Raw genomic sequence first — 10,171 nt, 5'->3', positions numbered from 1 at the left:
CAGAACCTTCACAGTCCATATCACATATTACCTTACAGTTCCTTCAATCCACAGACCAGCACCACATCGAACCCAGTGAGAACCAGGAGACAGAGTCATGTACAGCTAGGGTCACTGACGCAGTCCCCTGTTGTCTGATCCAGTAGAGGAGAATTGCAACTGAAAAGGATGAGAGAATTTGCTGGTTCTTACAGAAAGGTGTTAGAACGCACAACTTATCAGTTTATTGTGTAAGGGGCATTGTAGCTGTGGATCGGTCTTTGGCACCAGTGGGAATTACACTAATGACATGGTTGATTAATGAAAATACATTTTAGCTCCCCTGGAATAATGTATTATTCAGCTGGAAGAACTCAGAAAATAAAAACATAGAAAAATCATTTTAAAACTCAGCTTTATTCATGTCTCACTTAAAACAGCAAGAAAACTAATGGCACAACTGCATTAATTATGTATATGTAAAATGTTATTTGATTTAGGAGAGAAATAACAAAATGGGGAGTAAATAGGAAATAGTGCAGAAAGACAGTATAAGGACATACAAACATAAGAGCAGTTTTTTTTTTCTTCAAAATCTGCCTCTGCTTCTTGTCTTTGACCTTCTCTTTTTCCTGGGATTTCTGAGCTTGCCCTTTGCCATCCTGCAGCTGAGCAGTCCATGTCACTGTAGACGTGGTGAACATTCCGTCTTTAAGGGAGACCACCACAAACTGTTAAATAATAAGGAAATAATTAGCAAAGACAAACAGAGCATGAAAGTTGCATGCAGCAAGACTGGGAGACTGTATCAGTGTTACATTAAAATGTGCATGTGTGTGTATGAGAGTACCTGTGAGTGTTTGAAATGTGTCCGCAACATCTGTCCGATGTTCTGTGTGTGTGACAGGTCCAGAGCTGCGTCCACCTCATCCAGGATGTAGATGGGTGCTGGTTTAAACAGCAGCATGGCCAGGATCAGCGACAGGGCCACCAGAGACCTGCAGCAGAAGAGCAACCGCATGGCAACAGGCACGTCACATACCACTCTACTCCCACAATCAATATCATAAATTGTGTAAAATGACTGTGGGCAACAGCATTCATAGAAAATACCAATCCAAAGCAACGTCATTGCTCACTTGATTAAAACAAACTTTAACTACATCACAGTAAAGGTGAGAAGCATTTCAACACTTTAACTAACCTCTGTCCCCCACTGAGTTCTGTCAGGTTCTCTTTCCAGGTGCTGCCCAGGGCAACCTTGAATTCCAGCCCATCCAGAACTCCAAAGCCTTCAGGCGGAGCAAGTCGAGCATCAGCCCCAGGCAGCAGAGTGGAGAAGATGGAGCTGAAATCTTTGTTCACCTGAACACACACGCATGCATTAGAAAACATGTAACCAAAAACCATAAATTGACAGAAATCCCAATAATATTTGAGGGTTACTATAGAAAAATAAACCCCAGATCAAAAGAATAATGAAATAGATTCCCTTCTGAATTCTATTGATCTTCCTTCTGATTCTGAAATACAAAACAATCTGATTAAAGGCAGAGATTTCTAGACATAATGGAAATAAATCCCCTGGTGCTGAATGCTTCTCTGAGCGGTATAAGATATTTAAAGGACAACTGGTACCTATTTTAGTGAAGATATTTCACTGGATAAGGGTGAAGGGCCAAATGCCAGAAGCGATCATTACAGTTATTCCCAAGGGCGGGAAGGATAAGTGAGAGCGTACTTCATATAGACCAATATCAGTATTGAATGTTGATTATAAATTGCTTCTAGAATAGCAAAGAGGCTCGAATCTGTACTAAACTATCATTTCTCATAACCAATCGATTAGAGAAAGGCAAACAAGATAAAGTTATTTCTTTCATTTTAATTTATGTACATATTAGGAATATTTTGCATGTGTGTTATTTTGTGAATATTTTTTTATGTTCTTTTAATACTGTATATTGTAGAGAGAGGTGCAGAAAGACGTGATGTTCTGACGCGATGTTCTGACGCGACCTTGCTTTTTGTACAGGAATGCAGTATTGTAAATTGTGAATGCTTTATGTTAATGTTCAGTTCTCTTGGACACATGGCGTGAGAGTGAGAGGTGCAGAAAGACGCGATGTGTGGCGCGATGTTCTGACGCGATGTTCTGACGTGACCTTGCTTTTCACCTTGATATTTTAGGGCGGATGTATACCTAGCCGAATTGAACTGTAGGGGGTGAGAATGAGTCTTCGAACTGTGAAATTACCACATCAAACGTGACGTGGTAACATGGATGCAGCTATTTAACTGAATAAACAGTTGGTAAACACAAGTACATCTTATTGAACATAATTTATTTTCATCACCAATTATCATAGTAGAACAGCTTTCTCAAGCAGTTTGTGATGCATTTTGGAAACAGGAGATGAGCCCCTGGTCTAATGCACCACCTGGCTTGAGAAACCTGTTCTCAAAGACTGACTTTTAGTCATTGTTTGATGTTAACATTGTTTGATGTTAACATGCTAGTCAATGCTAGCATGTTAACATCAAAAACGCTAACAGGGTGTGGCCAAGATGCGTCACGTTAAATTTGGTGATGTTTAGAGCATGTTTAAAAATTAGCATGTTAGCATGATAATGCTAGCATGCTAACATCAAAAATGCTAACAGGGCGTGGCCAAGAAGCATAATATTAAATCTGGTGACGTTTGGACAATGTCTAAAAAATTAGCATGTTAGCTCAAGGCTTGCATGTTAGTAGCCGAAGGACAGGGCATCCCTAATAAAGTGGCCGAAGGACCGGGCGTCCCTAATAAAGTGGCCGAAAGACTGGGCGTCCCTAATAAAGTGGCCGAAAGACCAGGCGTCCCTAATAAAGTGGCCGAAAGACCGGGCGTCCCTACTAAAGTGGCCGAAGGACCGGGCGTCCCTACTAAAGTGTTCGAAGGACCGGGTGTCCCTACTAAAGTGTTCGAAGGACCGGGTGTCCCTACTAAAGTGTTCGAAGGACCGGGCGTCCCTAATAAAGTGGCTGTAGGACAGGGCGTCCCTAATAAAGTGGCTGTAAGACAGGGCATCCCTAATAATGTGGCTGAAGGATAGGGCGTCCCTAATAAAGTGGCTGAAGGATAGGGCATCCCTTATGAAATGGCCGAAGGACAGGGCGCCCCAATATTAAAGTGGCCAAAGGACAGCTCGTCCCTAATAAAGCGGAAAAGGTGGTCTTAATAATGTCATTGATTGGCTGGCGCTGCTGCTGTATCAGTACCCCTTGTAGGACCCCCTTTGCTGGCAATGACACAGTAGCAGTACCACTTAAAAGGGGCCCCATTTTACAAATGCTACCTATGCTAAAATTAGCATTCAATACATTTCAATGGGAAATGACCCTGTTTGAGTGTTAATAGCTTGGCCACGCCCAGTCCGATCGCTTATAAAAGTAATAGCACACCTCACACAATATAGTACAAATTTTTGTTAAATAGCACGCCGGTGTGCGTGCTTCGGTACGACCCGCATTAAGTGCCGAAAAAAGGCTGAAATAATAATAAATAATTTTTTTTTGCCCATTGACACTTTTTGGTTTTTTAAAATTTGTGCATTTGTAAATCAGACAGAGACAAACCATATGTCAAAACATCGGTCTTGGCGATATCTACAAGACATCATTAAAAACTTTTTTGTATGTCAAACCATCTGGACACAAAAAAATCAATTTTGGACTAGGATAATTAACGCGTTCCGAAAACACTTTTTGGGGAATTGCGCGCAAACCGTAAATCCGACTGAGCCAAGCCATATGTCAAACTGTGCGGAACGAAAGGCCGAACAACCTGACATGAAAGTTGATCGTGTGCTGAAACGTGTCATCGCAAATTCTAAGAAACCAATTTTTAATGCTTTAATGTTTTCAAACTTTTAATGTTTTGCTCACAATTTGTGGCCGTCCTGTAGTCCCCAATGAAGCAACCAATATGTCATTTTGTGCGGAAACCTCTCTGTTTTTTTTGTGCGTTTCAAGGTCTTAGTGTGGCAAGGTCTTAGTGTGGCTTTTTTGCTTTTTTCCTTGTTTTCCAGATTTCCTCAACCACTGTTGGGGGTAGCAACACATCCAATATGTCGCCTTGACTCCCATGTCTCTAGCTTTTACGGCTGGTCACAGGGAGCTGAAAACATCTTCCTCTGCGCAATAGTAAACCGTACTTTTGACACTTTTGTTCATTCTGACAGGCTCAAAAAATAAAAATGGACTAACACAAAAAAAACATACACATGTATGCTTTACATCTGCCAAATATAGACTTTTTTTAAAGAAAGTGTCACCTGAGCTGCCAGAACGATAACTAATTTATAAAAAAAATAAAGAACAATACAAATAAGAAAATTTAACAGGATTTGTGCGAATGTTAGGACTTGTTCTCTACACTACACTGCAGGTGCACACACTCGCAGACGCACACACTCACACACAGACACACACACACACTTTCTCTCTCTCAAGCTCACTTGAAGCTTATTCATTAAATTATTACCATCAATGTAGTAAGTGCAAGGTTAATTTATACACCACATTTAAACACATCTTAAGATGACCAAGTGCTATAAAATAACTTTAAAATTACAACAGTACAACACACACAAATATATTTGTCAATAATAACATATATGGGACAAAGCACAGAATATACACTGCAAAAAATGATTTTCTAACTTAGTAGTTTTGTCCTGTTTTCAGTCCATATATCTAAAAAATCTTAAATCAAGATACATTTACTAGACACAAGAAATAGCATAAGAAATGGTCTTGTTTTCTGAAAAAACATCTCAAAATTAAGTGATTGTTTGCTTAAAACAAGCAAAATTATCTGCCAATGGGGTAAGAAAACCAATCTTAATGAGATATAATCTCAAACAGAAGTTTTAACCTTCACTTAATTTTCTCATGCCATTTTTCTTGTCTAGTAATCTTGATTTAAGATTTTTTTTTTTTTTAGATTTTTGGACTGGAAACGAGACAAAATTACTAGGTAAGAAAAGCTTTTGTTGCAGTGTAGCTATACATGACAACAGATTAAAAAAATAAATGGTCCAAAAAAGGCTAGTGAATAAAAACATGTCTTTAGTCTTTTAATGCAAACTGATAAGACAGAAGTTCTTGTACTTGGGCCTCACGCTGCCAGACATAAGCTACTACATCATAGTACTTTCATATAACTACATCATGACACTGGATATCCTTGCAAGTACAGACGTAAAGGATCTAGGTCCTCATTGACACAGGTCTCTCATTTGATTCGCATGTAAATAATATCATCAAGATAGCAGTCTTTCACCTTAGAAATATAGCAAATATAAGAAATATGATCTCAGTGCACAATGCAGAAAATTTGGTCCACGCCTTTATTTAATCAAGGTTAGATTACTGCAATACAATTACTGTCTAGATGTTCTAGCAGGTGCATGAGTAAACTCCAGCTAGTTCAAAATGCCGCTGCATGTTCTAACTAGAACCAGAAAGTTCGACCACATCACCCCTCACTGCACTGGCTACCAATCAAAATTAGGATTGACAACAAAATCCTACTTTTGACCTATTAGCTCTTAATGGTCTTGCCCTTCAATACATAAATGAACTTTTAGTTATTTACGATCCACCACGCTCCTGCATTCTAAGGGTGTGGGGTCACTACTTTGTTCCCCAAAGTACAGAAGGTCACTGGGAGCAGATCCTTCTCCTATTCAGCTACACAGTTGTGGAATGGCTTGCCGGTCAGTGTTTAAGTCTAAACTGAAAACATAACTGTTTACTCTGGACTTTTGTTAAAGTCCCAGACACAGTGTCAATTTGTAAGTCCACTTAATTACACAGTCATTTAGTCAAGCACAGACAGTGTTAAATTAGTTAGGCTGCACATATGTACCACTATAGCCACATACTTCTGTACCAGTTGTTCAATGCCACCGTCTGAGAGACCGGAGTCCAGTGAGACCACCAGAGAGAATCCTAGTCCCTGGCAATAAACTGCTGAGGTGACCCAAATATACCAGAGGCTCACCACCACCGCCACCACCACCGTAACAGCTAAATTGTCAGAGATTTTCAAATAGACCAGAAGCATTATAATGGACACGTAATATACACCATTACACTTGACTAAAACCTACTCTGCACTGTCCAGTACCTCCAAACATGGACAGATGCTGCATTCTGCACTTTGGACTTTTCCACCACTACAACTTTAGGACTTTTTATTTTCTTGGACAATTCATCACCAACCCTGCACTGACACCAATTGCAGGCTCACTCTACCTTGGAAGGGGGTCCCTCTCTGTATCACTCCTTCCCAAGGTTTCTTCCTTTCTTTTTGTCTCCTAGAGTTTTTCCTTGTGTGCCAAGTGTGGGGGGTGTCAACTGTAGGGTCTGTCAAAGCCCACTGGGACATACTGTATGTGTTTATGGGCTTTATAAGAAATAATTGTTTTTGATGTACAGGCTGATATGCATTTGAAAATTTATTCATGCCATTTTGCATGCTTCCCCAGTGTTGGTTTTATGTTTACATTTAACGTCTTTTCCAGAGCGACTTACAATCAGTAGTTACAGTGACAGTCCCCCCCGGAGACACTCAGGGTTAAGTGTCTTGTTCCTCTGGATACTACAATTTCCTCCCTCTATCCACAGACATGCACACTGGCAACTATAATTTGTCTGTAGGTATGGGTGAGTGAGTGGATAGTGTGTGTGTGTGTGTGTGTGTGTGTGTGTGTGTGTGTGTGTGATCTGGATTATGCAGTTATAGAATCTAGGCGAGTGAGTGACATTCGTGAAATGTTGTGGGTGGATGATTAAAATGAAATGAGCTTATTAGGGCTCTAGCTCCTATGCCAGAGCAACTCGACTCTCTGGGGTAAACGCCCTCAGTGACAATGATTCCAGTTGCCATGTAATATCAGTCTTAAGTTCCATTGGCTTGCCAACAAATGCACAAGTACAGATATTCAGGAGCGTGATTTATATTTTGTAAAAAAACCCTTTCAACTGTAGGGGGAGCCCAGGAGAAGAACAGAGGTGAACGGGGTTTACAGGTGTCACTTACTTTTCACAACTGTCAGGCCAAAAAAGTGCAGCTCTTTGATGCTGAGGAGATGTGATATCTGAGTAAGAACATCCTGTCCTGTAGCCTTCACCTGGAGGGGAGAACGGTGAAAACGAGAGCGTCTGTACCAGACTGGAGACAGTCAGTCATCCTACAAGCATGTTAGAAATCTCAGACAAGGATCACATGTCTGGATGTACAGTGGAATCTGAGTACAACACAAGACAAAACTTCCTGATGAACAGGGCTGCAAATATAAATCTGATTAGCAGAAAAAACATTAGGCAAAGTTATTTTACCCCCACAGTGATGTCCAGCTGCTCCTTGGTGGGGAGCAGAACGCAGATGCTCCTCCCCAGCTTGGCTGAGACAGACATCCTGTTCTTGGGGGGATGTCTGCTGTGCTTTAATCTGTTATCTTCTGTTTTATTTTCTAATCTCACTCTTCTTGGAGATGAATGTTTAAATGCTGCATGCTTCTGGCCTATAGAAGACATAAAACAAAAAACCGAGCAAAAGAAAAACTATGTTTATTTACTGTACAACGTTACTGTAGTCAGAGTGCAACAGAACGCCACTCTGAGATGTAACCGAATACAGAACAACAATGTTGTAATAATGCTAATATCCTAATCCATTTATGCATTAGTTCACAAAGTTCTGCATCACCCAGAATGCACCACAGGGTTATGGCCAGGAAATTACAAGTCTCAGCTCATTACACGAGCCATGCAATTTGAGTTTACAGATATTATACAAGTAAAAAGAACACAATAACATGCCAACATGGACTGTAACAGAGTCACCTTTGACCTTTAAAGAAGTGAACCAAGCATGAACACGGAAGAGTTTACATTTATGTTTTTGAAAGGAATTACACTCAAATAATTCTAAAACGGTTTCTTAACATTGGCATGGTGTTAAACAACCAACCAACCTTGAGCCCAAGAGACCAGAGAACTGGGGGCTGCTGCCATTTCAACAGTTTAAACAGCCACTAAATATGTACAGACCTATACTGCCACGTCCGTATGTGGCGTCTTTTTTAGGTGCAGTGGGTTTCCGTACCGTCACTTCGCAACATTGGCTGAGACTGGAGCGTGGTCCCATTAAAAGAAGGCACCTTATGTCACCCAGGGGTGGGGATTGCATTGCTTTGACCTTTTCATGATGTAATTATATTAGTATTATATCAATTTAATGACATACCATAATAATATTACATTATGTTTATATTATATCATGCCGTCATTATATAAAAATCCAAAAAGAATGTAAACTCATTTTTTTGTAGTTTGGGTTTTAAGAAATAGTGCCAAGATGTGTCCAAATGAGCAGTTTAGAGAGTTCACGCAGATGTTTCTCTACTAACATCTACCTGTTTCCTTATTTCCAGTGTTTCTGATGCAGATTATGGTCCAGATGGTGTAATATCAGATGATCCGGATATTTCTACTTTCACTCTCCACAGACAACAATGGTACTAACAAGGGCCAATCGCAGGGCATCTGAATGAACTATTTATGCAATATGTAATGATCCAGTCTGCCTTCTACGACACAACTGAACTGCAGAGAACTGTAAACTACCTGCATTTTTATTAGTATTCTAGTGTTAATAATGGAATGTTCATTTAAAAATAAAGCCAGTCAATCAATGGACATTTCAACATCAAATCAATAAGCATTTTACTAATGAGCATCCCCATGGACCACAATTTCATTCTCAAGAAGCAGGGCGAGAAATCCAAAGGGCCTTTCCTCTAATTCACACCAGTGCTCTAGCTGGTACGATCCTCGGCTGCTTAACGGAGGCTAATCTCCATAAATCAACTAATCAGATGAAGGGAAGCAGCGAGTCTCTCTCTCTCTCATCCACATGGAGTCTCGCTCAGGACCATTCCAGGGGTGAAAATAAAAGGGTGCGTGTTGAAGAGGACGGGACAAAGCTGTTGTTGTCACACTGCTGTAAAGTGGCTGTAAATTATCATCAAATTCGATTTTTATTTGTCACATACACCATCTCATGCTGTCTCGTCGTATTGTATAAGCAAAAATAACTGTACAATTACTGCCCCATGCAATAGAATTATGAAGCATGGAACTGCAGGGTTGTGGCAACACATGAAGGCATGCATATGAAACTTTATTTAAAAAAAAGATTAATCCAACCCAATTGGAATTATCTGCTTCAGATGGAGCCTGTATTTATGTTCGCACACACAAAGAGGGGGGAAAGCCAGGCCGGCTCAGCTCCACGTGTAGCGGGTCGTGAAAAGCACCGAACCCGAATCCTGCTGACGCGGGCTGATTATTGGTTGTTGGTCATTGATCACCGATTCGCAGAAACTCACAAACACGAACAGAGCGTACAGGTCGCGTTAAAGGTCCGGAATCTACCGCGAAACCAGTCAACCTACCGACCGAAGAAGAAGAAGAAGAAGAAGAAGAAGAAGAAGAAGGGACTAAAAGCAAACACGAACCTGCACACTCCATTCCAACACTCCCCGGAGTGTCGGTGTAGCAGCTCAAGTTATCCGGATCCTGCGAGTAACGGTGCGCGGACCAAGCGCGCCGCGCTACTTGAAGGAAACTCCACCCACTTTGGTCCAGACCGCGGCTGGACTGTACCAAGTAGACACGGGGTGGGGGGGGGGTGACAGACCTGACTATTTTCATAACATTTTTACATTTACGGCATTTATCAGACACCTTTACCCACAGCGACGTACAATCACAGCGACAGTCCCCTTGGAGACACTCGGGCACACAATGGTACTAAGTGGGGTTCAAACCTGGATCTTCTGGTTCATAGGCGAGTGTCTTACCCTCTAGGCAACTACCATGTACCATGTGTGCGCGAATGTGAGGGTGAAATATACATACATACACATACACACAAACATGATCATAAATATAAATAATATTCATTTATCACACACATGAATAACATATATATGCGTGTGTCCTTCATGTGTGTGTGTATGATAAATGAACATTATTTATATACAATACAGGTCAAACGTTTGGACAAGTTTCTCATTCAATGTGTTTTCTTTATTTTCATGACCATTTACGTTGGTAGATTCTCACTGAAGGCAT

The 10,171-nt window shown here is 40.7% G+C and overlaps 2 protein-coding genes across 2 annotated transcripts; both read right to left on the bottom strand.

Annotated features, from left to right (window-relative positions):
* Window positions 1-410: 410 nt before the first annotated feature.
* LOC114795646 (structural maintenance of chromosomes protein 2-like) lies at window positions 411-4,108 on the bottom strand. Its single transcript, XM_028989165.1, has 4 exons — window positions 4,097-4,108; window positions 1,184-1,344; window positions 830-977; window positions 411-710 (listed from the first exon to the last, which is right to left on the bottom strand). Exons 1-4 carry the CDS (start codon window positions 4,106-4,108, stop codon window positions 411-413), a joined length of 621 nt encoding a protein of 206 aa, XP_028844998.1.
* A 2,920-nt stretch (window positions 4,109-7,028) lies between these two features.
* LOC114796107 (FERM domain-containing protein 1-like) lies at window positions 7,029-9,607 on the bottom strand. The gene is made up of 3 exons (XM_028990008.1): window positions 9,553-9,607; window positions 7,370-7,554; window positions 7,029-7,161 (listed from the first exon to the last, which is right to left on the bottom strand). The coding sequence occupies exons 1-3, from the start codon at window positions 9,563-9,565 to the stop codon at window positions 7,063-7,065; spliced, it is 297 nt and encodes a 98-aa protein (XP_028845841.1). The 5' UTR covers window positions 9,566-9,607; the 3' UTR covers window positions 7,029-7,062.
* Window positions 9,608-10,171: the final 564 nt, after the last annotated feature.

Source organism: Denticeps clupeoides, chromosome 8 (genome assembly GCF_900700375.1).
Source record: "Denticeps clupeoides chromosome 8, fDenClu1.1, whole genome shotgun sequence".
In the NCBI taxonomy this organism is placed as follows: domain Eukaryota; kingdom Metazoa; phylum Chordata; class Actinopteri; order Clupeiformes; family Denticipitidae; genus Denticeps; species Denticeps clupeoides.
This window is presented reverse-complemented; position numbering and strand designations above follow the sequence as displayed.